Here is a 16,084-nt window from a genome sequence, read left to right on the forward strand (position 1 = left end):
AGCAGGAAGTTTTGCCCACACAGTACGAAGTGATATTATATGGCACAGATAGGCCTACAACTTGGCAGACTTCATGTATAATGTTTGAGCTTTACTCCCTTTTCCTGCTCAGCAGCATTATATCATAATTTTGAAAGACTGTGTATTGTTACCTCTTCTTCAGTGGTCTCCGAAGTATGTTCATGCTTTTGGCAATAAGGACCTTCTTTCCAAGCTTCAGTATCACCACAGTCACAAAAACCTCCTCCACCAGATGTTGTCATCTGAAGTATTATTTAAAAGAATGAACAGAAAAGGTCTGCTTGTTGAATAAAAAACTGAGCAACTGAGAAGACAGGGTTCTTATAAAATTTCTCAATGGCTGTTGGCCAATTTAAGACTTGAAAAAAACATCTGCAAGGTATTTCACAAGTACACAGTATATTTCAGTTCTTTACAGATTCAGGTGAGTAGCCATTGAGGAAGTCTTGTTTCAGTGTATCTGAAGAAGTGTACATGCACACGAAAGCTTATACCCAGAATTAAACTTTTTTGGTCTTAAAGGTACCACTGGACTCAAACTTTGTTCTGTTCAATTCTTGATGTATGACATGTAAATTAACTAAGGCAAATAGTGTACCATGCTTCAAAAATAACACAGGCCCCGGTCACACGGAGCATTAGGCACGCTAGAGAGACGGAAGATAGGTGGATTTTCCGGGCGCAATCTCACCGCCACATCTGGGAAGCGTAGAGCTCCCGTGGCGCACCTGAGGCTTCCCGCCGAAGATGCGGGGTAAAAAACTAGTACCTCGGAGGTACTAGTTTCCGGAAACTGTGGGGCAAGGGTGGGCGTCTGATCGCGTTTCTGGTGGTAGTTCCGGCACCCGCCCATGTCCCCTCGCAAAAAGGTTTTTTCCCCTCAAGTCTCCACAGATGCGCACAAGCACCCAACGGAGCATGCGCACATTTCAGTTTTAAAAAACAAACACAACCCCGTTTGCCGCACCGCTCCGCTTCTTTGCCGCGTTGTGTGATCAGCACCTCCCCCCTAACCACGGGAGCTCGACGGGACCTCAACCCGACGCCTGATTGTGCAGTCGCGCATTAGTTTGCTCCAGGGCTAACAGCCACGCCTCCCCCCCCCCGTGTTATCCAGCCCGTGTGGTATATACTCTGTTTAGCAAATACTACTAGATTTTAATTTAGGGCTCATACCATGAGCACAAAGGGGCCCCTAAAACCTGTCCCTACTGCTAGTGTCAAATCAAGTCATTAATAGGCCTTATGAAACAGCCAAAAGGGGGTGGTTCATTGTTGAGCATTAGACCATCAGTGTTAAGAGCTGAGATTAAAAAAAATATTTCCTTGCTTTTAGGAGGCAAGCAGGATGCAATCTTCTACCTTACTTCATATAAAGTAACACAGAAACTGTTCCAGCTCAAGCCTCTGCTTGTGCTGCAACACCTACAGAAGATGGTGATAGATCAGCCTCCCAAAACAAAATATCTCAGAGGCAGACAACTGTGTCTAAGTAACCTAAGGAAATTATACATTACAATGGTTTGTATTAAAAAAACTTCAATTTATAATGCAAACTTAAGCAGAGTTACACCTTACTAAATCCAATGACTTCAATTAACTTTAAAGAGTGTAACTCTGTTTAGGATTGCACTATGTTCTAATTTTAAATTAGATTAAAGGAAGTATGTGGGGACGGCAAACCTCTGGAGGCATGCCCGGAGGTCTATGTTCCCACAGGGAGATTGGGCAGTAGTGCGCAAGACACCAGTAAACATCTGCTGAGATCACTGAGAGAAGAAACTTGGCTAGAGTCGGGAAAAGATAAGGAGGTGAGCTGTGGGCAGAGCTCATCCTGTTATTCTCATTCAGAGTCTGCTTGTAGCTTCTCACTATACAGGGCAGGGGGGAGGGAAAAGGGGGAAAGCTAAATAAAACGCTGCTGAGCCAGTCCGGGTCAGACAGATTCTGCAGATCTGTGTCTCGTGTCATTCTTGAACCCTCAAGCCTTCAGAAGTACTGACCAAGTGGCGTTTTGACTTCTAGTTACACTAAACTCTATCATTAAGTAAACATTTATTGGGTATTTTCAACTTTTAGCACACCACTTGTTCAGTGATAAAGGCTCTTACTAGAAATACCTGATGAATCTAAAGATTTCATATTTAAATTACAGTGTTAAGTGACTTTACAGTGTTAAATGTGAGAATAAGGCAGATGGTGTCTTAACCGGCAAATATGTTTAGTTATTGTGTACTATTATATTCAATTTAAAAACAGTACTTATGCTACTTCATTTAAGTTTATGAGCTGCAAAGCTCCTAGTTCATAAAATTCCAACATTTAATTTTGATCAAAGTAATACAGTGTGTGAAAACACCCAGGACTGCCCAGACAAGTGGGAGCACCCCTGCTTGCCACCGCATGGCTCTTTCTACTGAGTGGGAGGAAAGGAAAAGATTAAAGAATAGGCCTGCAGTAAAATCCAATCTCCTGCCAACCTAGCAGTTCGAAAGCAAGAAACTGCAAGTAGATAAATAGGTACCACTTCGGTGGGAAGGTAACAGCGTTCTGTGCGCCTCAGCATGTAGTCATGCCGGCCACATGACCACGGAAACGTCTTCGGACAGCGCTGGCTCTTCGGCTTTGAAACGGAGATGAGCACCGCAACCCTAGAATCGGACTCGACTGGCTTTTGAGCAAGGGAACCTTTACCTTTTTAAAATCCAATACTGTTTGATTTGACCAAAAAATAAAGTGGATACTGAAACACAAGATGTCACTAAAATCAAATATATATTTTAGTAATTTTACTAACCCTGTATCGATGCTCTCTATGAACGCTTCCCAGAAAACACTCCATACATAACACACACGTTGGGTCAACTGCGCAATCTCTGAGGGGGGAAGAGACGTAAAAATTAACATATAAGCTCAGCAATCAACTAAGACAAACCTTACAATGGTCAAAAATCCAGCGCACAAAATGTGGCCAACAAACCTCCCGAAGCCCATTCCACAGTCACTGAGTGAGAAGTGAGTGGTTAGGGGAGGGGGCTGTAGCTCAGGGGCAGAGCCTCCGTTTTGCATGCAGAAGGCCACAGTTTCAATCCCCTGCATCTCCAATTAAAAAGGATCATATAGTAGGTGACATGAAAGACCTCTGCCTAAGACACTGGAGAGCTGCTGCCAGTCTGAGTAGACAATACGGACTTTGATGGACCAAGGGTCTGATTCAGTATAACGCAACTTCATGTATGTTCTACACGGAATTTACCATTGCTTATGGAGAGAATAAAAGAATTTGGAGATTTAGCCGGTTTTTATGTGAATAAGGATAAAACCAAGGTGAGGTGTAAAAATATGACTGGAGAGAAACAAGAGGAATTACAGAGGTTGATACAATGTGAAGTTGTGAAAAAACCTAAATATTTAGGTATTGACTTGACAATGAAGAACATAGACCTGTACAAGAATAATTATGACAAACTTTGGTCTAAAATACAACAGGATATTAAAAAATGGAATACATTAAATTTGTCACTTTTGGGGAGAATTTCAGTGGTTAAAATGAATATTTTACCACGACTGATGTTTTTATTTCAGACAATCCCGATAATTAGAGATGTGAAAATATTGACAAGGTGGCAAACAGAAATTTCAAAGTTTGTTTGGGGCGGAAAAAAACCACAAATTAAGATGAAGATTTTATGTGATGCAAAAGAAAGAGGAACTGATGTTTTTTTTAAGCATCATTATATTAGAAGAGTACTATATGATATTTGGATTAAGTATAAGAGGTTTTTCTCGGATGAGAGACCACTTTGGATTGTACCGGCAGAAGTGTTAAAACCTTTTTCAATGTATATGGGTGAAGATTGGGTACAATATAGAGACATGTTGAAACCAGTGGGAAAATCGTTTGAAATGAAAATGGAAGAAGACTTAGCTTTTAAATATGGCTGGTTACAGTATAGGCAGATATATGATTTGTTTAAGAAGGACAAAAAAACTTTTGGTTTTAGGAAAAAATATAATGATCTTGAAAATATATGGTTTGAAGGAGGTAAAAAGTTGGTCTCTAAAATGTATAAGATATTGTTAAAATGGTATACAGAGGATGAGACAGTTAAAGAACAGATGATAAAACGGGCGATTAACATGAATAAAGAAATATCTATGTCATCTTGGGAATTTTTATGGAAAAATGCAATGAAAATATCAACATGTAATAATTTAAAAGAAAATTGTTATAAGATGATGTATAGATGGTATATGACACCAAAAAAGGTTGCAAATATGAATAGTAATATGTCAAACAAATGTTGGAAGTGTAAGAAAGCAGAGGGCTCGTTTTATCATATGTGGTGGACGTGTGAGAAAGCAAGATTGTTTTGGGCTGAAATACATGCAGAAATGGAAAAAATTGTAAAATGTAAATTTAATAAAGAGCCGGAAATATTGCTCTTGGGACTTAAAATGGAAGAAGTCAATATGGCAAAACGAACATTGATGTGGTATATGATTACAACTGCCAGAATGACTTATGCTCAATGTTGGAAACAAGACAAGGTTCCTGATATTGAGGAATGGATAAAGAAATTGCTTTTTATGGTTGAAATGGACAAAATGACAAGAAAACTTAAAAATTTGGAGGCTGAAGAATTTTTTGAAGCTTGGAAGGACTTTAAAGGATATCTAGAGAAATATTGGGACTTAAAGAACAATTTATTTTGCTTTGATAATTATTGAAAATTAGTAGATAAATATATAAGTACTACAGCTGAAAGATAAGTTACCGGTAGATGTATAAAGAAACAGAGAGGTTAGAAGTAACTCTAAGGATAGAGCTGGAGGTTGGAAGCCGATAAGGTGGGGGGGGGAGAAAGGAGAAAAAGGATGTATAACAATATAATTTGTGATATAGGTGTGATTTTTATTATATCCTAATAAATAGTTGGGGGGGGGAGAGTGTCCTGGTCAGCGCATATAACACCTTTCCTACGGCAGCTGCACTGGCTTCCAATTAGGTGCTGGTGCCAATTCAAAGTGTTGGTAGTTACCTTTAAAGCCCTAGAGAGTCTGGGACCCTCATGCCCTTGGGACCACCTCTCCCAGCATGAACCTTCTCCAATCTTCATCTTGGTGTTTACTGAAGGTCCCTGGTCCACGACCTGCCCATCTTGTGTCAACAAGGGCAAGGGCCTTCTCAGTGGTGGCCCCCGTTCTGTGGAACCAGCTGCCTGAAGAGGTGCATGCCTTGCAGGACCTCCCTAGGTTCTGCAGGGCATGCAAGGCTGCTCTTTTCCAGGCAGCCTTTTTGTGACTGGGAAGGACCAGGCAGCTTGCTATCTTGTCTTCACCATGCACACATCCTACCCTGCTTGATAGTGGATACATTTTAATGGGGATAGATTATTGTATCTTTGTATTGTTTTTATTGGTGTATTTTAAATGCTGTTAGCCGCCCCAAGTCACATTCGGAAGAGAGGGAGCAGAATATAAATTTGATAGATAAATAAAACCTGAATTATCCCTAAAGTACTCACATAAAGGGCTGGGGACAGCATTAGCACTAATGTGGTGTACTATCTTCTGTATATTAATATACAGGATAGGGTAAGCACCAAGTACAGGGATGGAAGCATGATCTTCCCACTAAAGTGTCACAGCATCCTAATGCCAAATTCCGTAAGAGGCTCCCAGAGTATATCAGATCCTAGGACCTCACAGTAAGACAACAGATATTTAAAATACATTTTAAAACCACTGGGTAACGCTGTTTCAAATAAAAAAGGCTAAGCTAGCCTGGTTCTTTTCCAGCAACACTGGCTTGCAAATAAAAAGAGGGCAGATATGTATACTTGTTAAAATAAAATTCGAATCCTGGTTGTAACACAGCATAAAAGATTGCTGAGACCCCTACAATCCAAGAAAAAGGGACAATAAATTAATTTAATAGTCCTTTCCATTTTTACAGCTACCTCTTTTAATTGGTATATTTAAAAAATACAATTAGCAGTTAGTCTCTCTTCCACCTTATCACTTTGAACAGAAAAACCAGAAAAGATCCAACAACATTAAAAACATTTTATAGCTATTCAGTTGATCCCATGACTACAAATATCCACAAAGCTACCTTATACTGAGTCAGACTACTGGTCTATTAAGGACTGTACTGTCACCGACTCCATCTCAAACAAACGAGGCCTGAGTATTTGCATTTTAATTTTTTTGCTGTTTCAGCATGATTCTTGCTATTCCAACCTTAAGAATAGATAATTTATCAATAAATGGCTTCATGCCCTGAACAAATCCAAGAAGAAGAAGAACACAATTCGAAAAAAGCATTCTTTGGGAAAGTGTAATTTTCTACTCAGAGGTACCTTCAAAAGAAACAGAATTAGATGGTTTAATACACTCATGTGATATTCACATAACTGGATATCTAGAAGTTAGCCACACACTAATACGCCTGAGTCTGTCAGATTTGGGTTATGGTTTTCTTTTTTCTGAAAATGTTTTGGTGACAATCTCTAGATATGGTATTTTATATTTTAAATTTGAGATAGATAGGATAAGGAATGACATGTATGCTTTTCATTTTTAATTTCACTAACATATGCTAGTGTTTTCTGTATCATGATTCCTTTTTATTTAACTTATTTCAGGAGTGACTAGACAATAATCAGTGATTAGAGTTATCCTAAATAATCTTTAGAAGAAGAAGAAGAAGAAGAGATTGGATTTATACCCTGCCCTTCACTACTCAAAGGTGTCTCAGAGCGGCTTACAAACTCCTTTCCCCTCCCCTCCCCACAACAGACACCCTGTGAGGTAGGTGGAGCTGAGAGAGCTCTGACACAAACTGCTCTTTTTCAAGGACAGCTGTGCCAGAACTATGGCTTGCCCAAGATCATTCAGCAGGTGCAAGTGGAGGAGTGGGGAATCAAACCCAGTTCTCCCAGATTAGAGTCCGCGCATTTAACCACTACACCAAACTGGCTCTCCTTAACCACTCAGATTAGAGTCTGCACACTTAACCACTACACCAAACTGGTTATTTAAAAATAACACTGAGTGATTTTTGGCTAGGATACAAGTGTTTCACTTGACACTTGGAATAAACAAACTTCTGAGCTCTCTTCAGTCAGAGAACCAATTACCTATCAAAGATTGACTGTTAGAGACAACACTCATCTCAGTACAGCCTCGTGGTTGAACAGTTAATGTGTTGCTTTGGAACAGACAAAAACACTTGTTTCCATATCCCTGTTTTAAAAGTAACATTTTCCCTCAGAAGCTGAACTCCATAAAAGAACCATTTACTCTTGACAGCAGCTCTCCAGGTTTCAGGGGCCTTTCATATCACCTACTACTTGATCCTTTAACCAGAGATGCCAGGGATTGAACCTGGGACCTACACCAGGCAAAGCAGGCGCTCTATGACTAAGCCACAGCTTTATCCAATATAGTTCAAATCATTTTTAGATTAGGGGTCCTAAAAGTTTGAGCAAAACATTTAAGAGTTTAAGAGAAATCTAGTTACCTGCAAGAATATGTAGGCTCTCCAACTTTAAAAACCCGGCCACAAAGATGTGACGGCTTATTTGATTGTTCAAGTTTCGGAAACCCAAATGTAGGATCTTCACCACATAGGTACCATTCCATTGGACCTAACAGAACATGTTGTGCAAGCATATCTTCTCTTTGTGGGGCTGGGTTAGGACCCCTGCAGTAAATTTTGGGAACATAACAGGCTAGATGCGTGTATATTTCTTTGGGAAGGTCAGAAGTTTGCAGCCATTTCTTAAAGAAAAAAAAACACATTAATACCAAATTAAATGTTTCATATGTATTTCACATATCTTTTAAAAATATAACAGTAGTGAGCATATTTTCCTACACAGCATTTAGAAAAAAGAACAAGAGGAGTGGCTCTTTATGCATAGCTAGTTATGCAGTTGTCTGAACTTAAGCTGTCGTTCCAACATAGCTATTTTCAAAAAGCTTACAGAAGGAAGACACAACTCTCACCAACACACAGAAGAAATGCATAATCCTTGTTTGAATAAAAGTTACTGTCCTCAATTAACTTGCCCTGGCAAGAGCCACAGCATCAAAAGCCTTTATGACTTTGAACAATTTTCTCAATAGAATTCTGCTGACATATTCAGGATTGCAAAAAAGAAACACACAGACACCCATATGAGGTTTCAACAAGGGTGAAGAGATGACTTTAGAGTTTTTAAAAGGTGACCAAAATGCACAGCTTTAAAAGCTCTTAGATTTGCTTTTCTTTTAAAACTACATTCATTTACAAATAAAGAACACTGAAGTGGGTTTTCAAGGTCTGCCAGGAACAAAAGTGTATAAACTTCAGTATACAAGGCTCCAAATAACCCAGTTGTCATGTTTGGTGTTTTTATGGTATGTACACAATTACAGGAAAAGTTGAAGTGTAGTGCACAGTTGTGAGCTAGCATGTAACAAAAAATGATAGGGGACAAGGGAATTCAGGTGATGAAAGAGAAGACTGGAAACTACTTTCTCAAAGGGGCTACTTATTGCCACCACAAAACAGAACTATATGCAAATACTTGCTTCAAGCTCTGATCAAGTTCTGTGGGAATGAGAAAACCTAGTGAGCCGACCATCAAATCACTGCAACATCTTCCACACACAAAAATCAGTTGTTTTCTAGCAGTTTGTGAGAATCTATTCAGAATTAACCAAATGAACTGTGAAAACTGATTATACAATTCCCTCCCCTTATTCTGTAAAGCCTGACTCTTCAACCAAGTCAGCTGCATTAAAAAAAAACTGCAAAAAATTTTCAAGCAATCTCACCAGCAGAAGAAATTGAATTGTCACTTAAATGATACACCTTGTGGTAGAATGGGCCTGTTCTGGCCTGCAGACCCTGTTCCACCTTGCCCTCCAAGGTTTTTTCAACCCCTGGAGAGGCTTCTCTCTCTCTCTCCCCCTCCCTCCAGTAACTCGCCACGATCACCTGACCTTTGTAAGAATTGCCTGCTGGGAGGGTCAGGACTCACAGCTTCCCTTTCAAGTTCTGAGGCCTTGCCTCTGTGTCTCCCACTGTCCAGCACCTGGTCACCACAGGGACAGTTACACCCTTGGAGGAATAGCCATTTGTCAACTGACTGCCTTCCTCCCTGGTGCCCAATGCTCCCTCTAAGCTGTGGAGTCCTGTGAACAAAAATTCTACTTTGTGAGCTACTGGCATTAAAGTTGTAAGCAAGCGATTTGGCTACTGCATAAATTAGTTTGCTCTGGAGCCATCCTTCCTGAGCTAAGACAAAAATGTGTGAGCTGGAGGCTAAAAAACTGTGAGCTAGCTCACACTAAGTCAGCTTAGAGAGAACACTGCTGGCGCCCCTTTCAAAATAGCAGGTCCAAGACAGTGGAGGTCTATGTGGTACATAGAACCACTGCCAGCATCTTAAGTTATAAAGTATTTATTAAAAAGAAAATGTTCATAAGCAAGCTTTTAACACAGCACCAGACTGAGCAAAGGATTAAAAAAAAAATGGTTACAGTGCCAGTCCTCTGTTCCTCTCCCTATACATGCCCTATCAGATGTTAAAATAGGAGAGGCTCCTAAAGCTTAGGATGCTATATCTCTAAAGAGTTCCCTCTACCTTGCAGCTTGCTCTCTCAGCTCTTCAGGTGAGCACATGGTCAATAGCTGCCTTCTCAGTTAAGAGACATGTCTGTTCTCATGGATCCAGCACCCAAGGAAAAGACAGCTTCCTCCTCACTCCCCCACGTGGGAGCACATCCAGCCTGTGCTGAAGACATTGCACTGGCTGCCAATAGCATACCAAATTCGCTTCAAGGTGCTGGTTCTTACATTTAAAGCCCTATATGGCCAGGGTCTGACATACCTGAGGGACCCCCTTTCTCCATACATACCCCAGAGAGCACTACAGTCGGGGTCTCAAAATCGACTGGCCGTCCCGGGTCTCAAGGATGCCAGGCTGGCTACTACCAGGGCCACAGCCTTCTCAGTGGCAGCTCCATACTGGTGCAACAAGCTCCCAGAAGAGATCAGGGCCCTGCGGGACCTTTTACAGTTTCGCAGGGCCTGCAAGATGGAGCTCTTCCACCAGGCCTTCAACTAAGGAGCCAACGCCACTATTACCACCAACAATCCCAATTATAGAGCCCTGGCCCTTGGCTTTGACATCTACAGCCTGTGCTGCTGCTTATATCAGGAAGATCATGGAGCAGAACATTTAATTAGACCTTGCATGCACTCATATAGTATGCCATCGTTAAGCAATAATTATCGCTAGCACTTTATGATACCAAATTGTTTTAACTGAACTGTTTTTAGATGATTTTATGTGGATTTTAACTGTTATTTATGTATCAAACTGTGTAAGCCGCCCTGAGCCTGCTTCACGGAGAGGGTGTGGTATAAATTAAATAAATAAATAAAATATCTTTTTCACTTACTAAAACAGAATTGCTAACACATATGACAAAAGGACTAAGTTTTATATGTTTGCCAACTCCATCAAACCTAGTATTTAACTTTCAAGGAATGTCTCAAGCCCTTTAGACCTCAGCCTGCAAATGACTACACATTTCAAAACCACCCACACCAACCCCAGATACTACCAAGAACATACCAATCTGAAATGCTTAAATGTTACAGTAACAACAGAATTCTGGTCATACCCTGTACCTAGTATCCTGGCTTCTAAAACTGTGCAAAGACCACATCAATGAATCCTTAGTGCTTATTATAAATCAGTCACTAACTCAGGGCACCTTCCCCCAGCTACTGAAAGAGGCAGTTATATGTCCTCTACTTAAAAAAAAAAAATCCTACAGAAAAATGATGCAGCCAGTTATCACCCTGTCTCTAATCTGCTCTTCATAAGCAAAGTGACTGCGAGAGCAGTAGCAGACCAGTTCCAGGCCTTCTTGGATAACTCATCTGCTCTAGACCCTTTTCAGCCTAGTTTCAGATTGGGCTATGGGATGAAGATGGCTCTGCTGGCTTTAGTTGGTGACTTCTGTCTAAATGTAGACAAAGGTCAGGCCTCCCTGTTGTGCCGATTGGATTTATCTGCTGCCTTTGATACAGTGGACCATGCCATCTTGTTGAGGCACCTGGAACTAGAAGTAGGCATTAGGGGTTATGTATTGGACTGGTTCAAATCAATCCTCATGGACCAGACCCAAATAATTGCCACTGGAGACCAGTTTTCATTAGTGCGGGACCTACCCTGTGGAGTCCCACAGGGTGCAAAGCTGTCCCCCATGCTCTTCAATTTTATGTAATGTCCTTAGCACAAATCAGTCATAGTTTTAGGGTTGGCTGTCATCAATATGCTGACGATACTCAGCTACATATATCCTCATCCTAAACCGCTGCCTGGCAGCTGTGGTTTAATGGCTAAGAGTGAACAAATCGAAACTAAACCCTAGGAAGACAGAAGTAATGCTGGTTAGGAAGGTAGAGGTCTTAGAGGACATTATGCTTCCCACTTTTAATTGTGTTAAGCTGACCCCTGCCAATTCTGTTAAAAGTCTCAGGGATGTACTGAACCTAACAGTATTGCTAGAGAAGCAGGTTGATGCAGTCGCAAAAAAGGCTTTCTTTCAACTCAACCTAGCTCAAAAAATGGACCTTTATCTCGAGAAGGATGATCTGGCCACCTGGATACATGCCACATTGACATTAAGACTATTGTAATGCACTGTACACTGGTGTCTCCTTAAAATCCATTTGGAAATTCCACTTGGTACAGAATGCCACAGCTCATCTATTATCGGGAGCTAGATGGAGCACGCATATTACTCCCAATTTTCAGTTACTCCACTGGCTGCCCATCAGTTACTGAGTAATGGCTATTACATACAAAGCCCCTCATGGCCTTGGACCCTCATATCCGCATGACCATTTCTCACCCTATATTCTGCCATGACAGCTTCACTCATCTAAACAAGGCCTCCTACCAGTGCCAACCTGCAAACGGCCATAATCAACAACTGCTGTAGACGTGCCCTCTCTGTTCTGGTCCCACCTTGTGGAATGGCCAGCCTTAGGAGGTAAGGAAGGCTCCCACTCCCCTAGCTTTCTAAAACTATGGAAAACTGAATTATTTAAGAGGGCTATTCTACACAGGCAATAGAGTAGCGTTTAATAAATTACTGTGGTCTGTACTACCGTGTCTAGTTTGCTGTAGCTTGGATCATATTGTGTAATTTTGCATCATCTAATGTGTCATGTTCATTTATGCCTTGCTTCAGTTTTGTTTTTAGACTTCTAGCTGGTAGTACAACCCAAATCCTATCTCATTGTTTATTGAATGTCCATCTTAATCATATGGACTCATTCTGGGCAATCTGCCTTGAGTCCAAGTGAGAAAGATGGACTATAAATAATGTAAATAAATACCAACATCAAGACTGTTATTATTGTTGTTGTTATTAACAAAATTTGTATAATGCCTTTTTGCCCTTACAAGGGCCACCAAGGTGGCTCACAATTTAAAACACACATGATAAAGTTGCAGAAGATACATGATAAAGTTGCATGATAAAACCATTAAAGTCAACCCATGCCCAAATATACGTCATCACAACAATTTTTAAAAGATTTAAAATACATACAAAACATAAAAACAGATGTTATGAAGGAGAACCTTGTTAGAACACTGCATATAGCTTCCAATTTCTAGCTTTATCTTAAAACAAAAAAACGATACTGATTTTAAACATCCCATAAAACCAACAAATAGTTAGCCAATAAATCTATATACTCTTGAATCCTGCAGAAATTCTTTTACCACCCCGTGCTTGTGTCACATGACTGCCTGGATGGTGCATCTAGCAACCAGTCTCAATGGTAGAATTACATGCAAATAACATCTAGTCCATACTGCTAATAAACCCTGCCTCCTAGAACAGGTCATAAGAACAAACACTAATGAGATAACCAACTTCATAACTTTAAAAGAGAACACAGAGGTAAGATTAAGAGGCGACTGGAAAAATATTCCCTAAAGGGACAAAAGTGGTGCACTTGAGCAATCTGCCACAAGACTTCTGAACGATAAACTCAATGGTATAAAAAGCAATGTTTACATACCCCAGTAATTATGGCCTGTAATTAGGGGGTTCAAATGGAGACTGGCACCTGCTGAAATCTTAAGAGCAAAGTAGTGGGAGCAAGTGGGAAGGGAGATCCCAGAAAAGAATATTTTAAATGTACAATGCCTTTAATGCAAATCATAATTTAGTTATAAAGATTGTTATTTATTATTTTTATTTATTTATTTTTCAATTTCTAGGCCGCCCTCCCCGCGAACGGACTCAGGGCGGCTAACATCAGGGCACATGGGCCAGTACATAAAAACAGGATTAAACAAATTGTTACCAAATTTACAAAATAAAATGCTCCAAGATGGTCCAAGATAGCAGTCTTCCATTTAGTAGATGGTATCAGGAGGGTATTTAAACAGATCTCAGTTCAGTGGCCTCCATGTACCATAGTGCTGCAGTTTGTTTGTCGCCAAGCCCCTTACTATAACACAATTTATAAACTCCAAAAAAATTGCAAATACACAAACTGTAGTTCTTAGGATCAATTTCTACTAGACAGAGGATTAAACAGAAAGCAAAAAGATGTATGCGATCACTCTGGTCCAGTCAGCAAATGTGTTCCTGAAATCTGTTTCAGCAGCATGTGATCAATCCCACTGCAAAAGATGTTTCATTAGAATGCCTCTTGCCCTTTGGTCTATGTCTACTGTGTCAACCTGTCAAGGCTAACAGTGCAGGTTGACAGCTCCACATTTGTTCTTAAAACAATGGATGTGCTCCTCTGCAGCAAGGTCAAAGCACACACACACACACACACACACACACGGAGAGGAGCCTTCGAGACTCATTATTGTATTCTGGCTTGGCCTCTTGCGTGCAACAGCCTACTTCACCAGATGAAGTGCGCAGACAGTCCACTGGTAACTCCTTCCCCCAAGGAACACACCGCCGTCACACTCACAAAGGATCCTGGCACTATACCAAACAGTGACCTAGCTTTTCCTAAAACAGAAAGGCAAGTTCTTCTCCAGCTATACGCAGCCTAAATCAACAGTTCCCAACTGTTTGCTTTGCAAGCCTTAGCTCTCGAACGTCCTCGATCCCATTCCTTGTTGCCTTCCCTCGTATCTGCTCCTGTCACTGTGCCTACGGCCTCACAGCCACCCACCCACCCACCCACCGGCTCTCTGGCAAACTCCTGGTGCGCTTCTGGTTGGAGCCCCCACCACCGAGCATCTCCCTCCCCCACTCCTCTCCCGCCGCCCTTGGCTTTAGTCCCCGTCTCTGAGACCCGCTCGTCTCTACCCTCCGTCTCTTTTTTCATCCCGGCTTTCACCGTCCCCGACCCCCCTTCCGTGTCAAGCGACGTTCACGGTCCTTTGCGAAATGACGGGCCTCACCAGGGCAGTCTCCTCCGCCGAACACTCCAGCAAGCTCCTCTCAAAGCCCTGAACCTCCGTCTCCAAGTCCGACGCCATCTTCCTTCCTTCCTTCCTCCCCCTCCTCCGTCGCCAAGTAAATGACACCCGGAACCGGACCCAGCCGGCCGCTCTACCAGGAGAACCAGCTTCCGCTCGGCGCTCCTCCCTTCCACCCGGCCTTCACTCAATCGGCCCCAATCCTTGGTGACCGCCCTCGAACCCCATTGGCAAAAACTCCATTTTAGGATCGCGCGAGGTATGATGGGAGTTGTAGTCGACAAGCGCTGAAGCAAAGGACTCTGCGTCCTTCAGTGAAGTGACGTGTCATTGTCTCCACCCACCGTGCCTGTTCAGGGAATCAGTAGGCCTGGACAGGGTTGGTTTCACGAGTAGGTGTAATCACCCGCTCCTATCAAAACATAAGATTGTTGAACTTAATTAAGAAGCCCTTGCCACAGTGAGTTTAATGGTCCTGTAGCTATCAGGGCTGCAATGAAACTTAACAACTTACAAATAAAATAGAACTTTCCAGCCTAGGGATGCCAATTTCAGGTTGGGAAATTCTCGGACATTTTGGGGCAGGACCTGTGGAGGATGGTTTTGGGAGGGGAGGAATATCAGTTGTTGTTTTGAATGGCTCTAATCTTATCTTTCCTTCAGCTGGCTTTGCATAAACAAATTCTATCCTTTTCAGTTTTTGCTTTTTCTGGCCCCATTGTTTACAATCTTTTTTCATGCACATAAACGGCAGGGCCCTTGTAAAGTACAGTGGGGTAGTTAAGTCACTGGGAAATTTTCCCTCCACCCAGATCTGTGTCCTTCCAGAATACAGGGGTGTCGAACTCATTTGTTATGAGGGTCAGATCTGACATAAATGTTACTTTGTAAGGCCCAGCCATATGTGCCATAAAATGTAATGCCAGGTACCAGAGATATAAACTTTATCAAGGACACAGGCAAACCCAATTAACAATATTATTTTTTACTCAAAATACAAACAAAAGCAATTGATTCCCAGCAGTGAAATCAATTGATTTACTGGGGAACCCACAAAAGCCACAATAAATGCATTTAACCATATGCTAGATGAGGTTTTTTCCAAGGGATACCATAAAGGGTGAGGCATCTTACACTTCCATACAAATGAGCTACTTTCTGTATGTATGGCACTTTTAAAAGTTGAGTCATTGTCCTTGCAAGTAAATGAAGTAGTTTTTCAGCACCCCCTTATGACCAGCCTCAGCAGTCAAGCATGGGTACAATCTGTCTCTCGCACTTTCCCCCTCTTCTCCCATCCTACCTCTGAGGATCACGAGGAGGCACACTGGATGCCCCCCCTCCACCACCTTATCCCGACTACCAACAACAACCCTGTGAGGTGGGCCAGGCTGAACAACTGGCTCTGGGTAACCCAGATGACAGGATCCTGGCTCAGGAGGAGGGCGAGTCAGGACCAGGCTCCTCCAGATACCCCTACCCCCAGTTCTTATCCCTCCTGCATTTCCCACAGAAGTGGAGAGGATGTTCCCAAAACCTCCAGGGGGCACTTTTTGTCCTCCCACGACCCCTGTTTCTTCACA

The 16,084-nt window shown here is 41.8% G+C and overlaps 1 protein-coding gene across 2 annotated transcripts in view; it reads right to left on the reverse strand.

The window, feature by feature from the left end:
* The window catches only part of UBR2 (ubiquitin protein ligase E3 component n-recognin 2), a 67,197-nt gene extending 52,609 nt beyond the window's left edge, over positions 1-14,588 (reverse strand). For both annotated transcript variants that reach the window (XM_015411114.1, XM_015411115.1), the window contains exons 1-4: positions 14,484-14,588; positions 7,550-7,809; positions 2,819-2,897; positions 153-263 (exon numbers count right to left, since the gene is read on the reverse strand). In XM_015411114.1, coding sequence (XP_015266600.1) covers positions 153-263; positions 2,819-2,897; positions 7,550-7,809; positions 14,484-14,561 — 528 coding nt within the window. In that variant the 5' untranslated portion in view covers positions 14,562-14,588. The remainder of the gene's footprint in view (positions 1-152; positions 264-2,818; positions 2,898-7,549; positions 7,810-14,483) is intronic.
* Between the last annotated feature and the right edge of the window lie 1,496 nt (positions 14,589-16,084).

This window comes from Gekko japonicus, unplaced genomic scaffold (genome assembly GCF_001447785.1).
Source record: "Gekko japonicus isolate JY-2015 unplaced genomic scaffold, Gekko_japonicus_V1.1 scaffold723, whole genome shotgun sequence".
NCBI classification, from domain to species: domain Eukaryota; kingdom Metazoa; phylum Chordata; class Lepidosauria; order Squamata; family Gekkonidae; genus Gekko; species Gekko japonicus.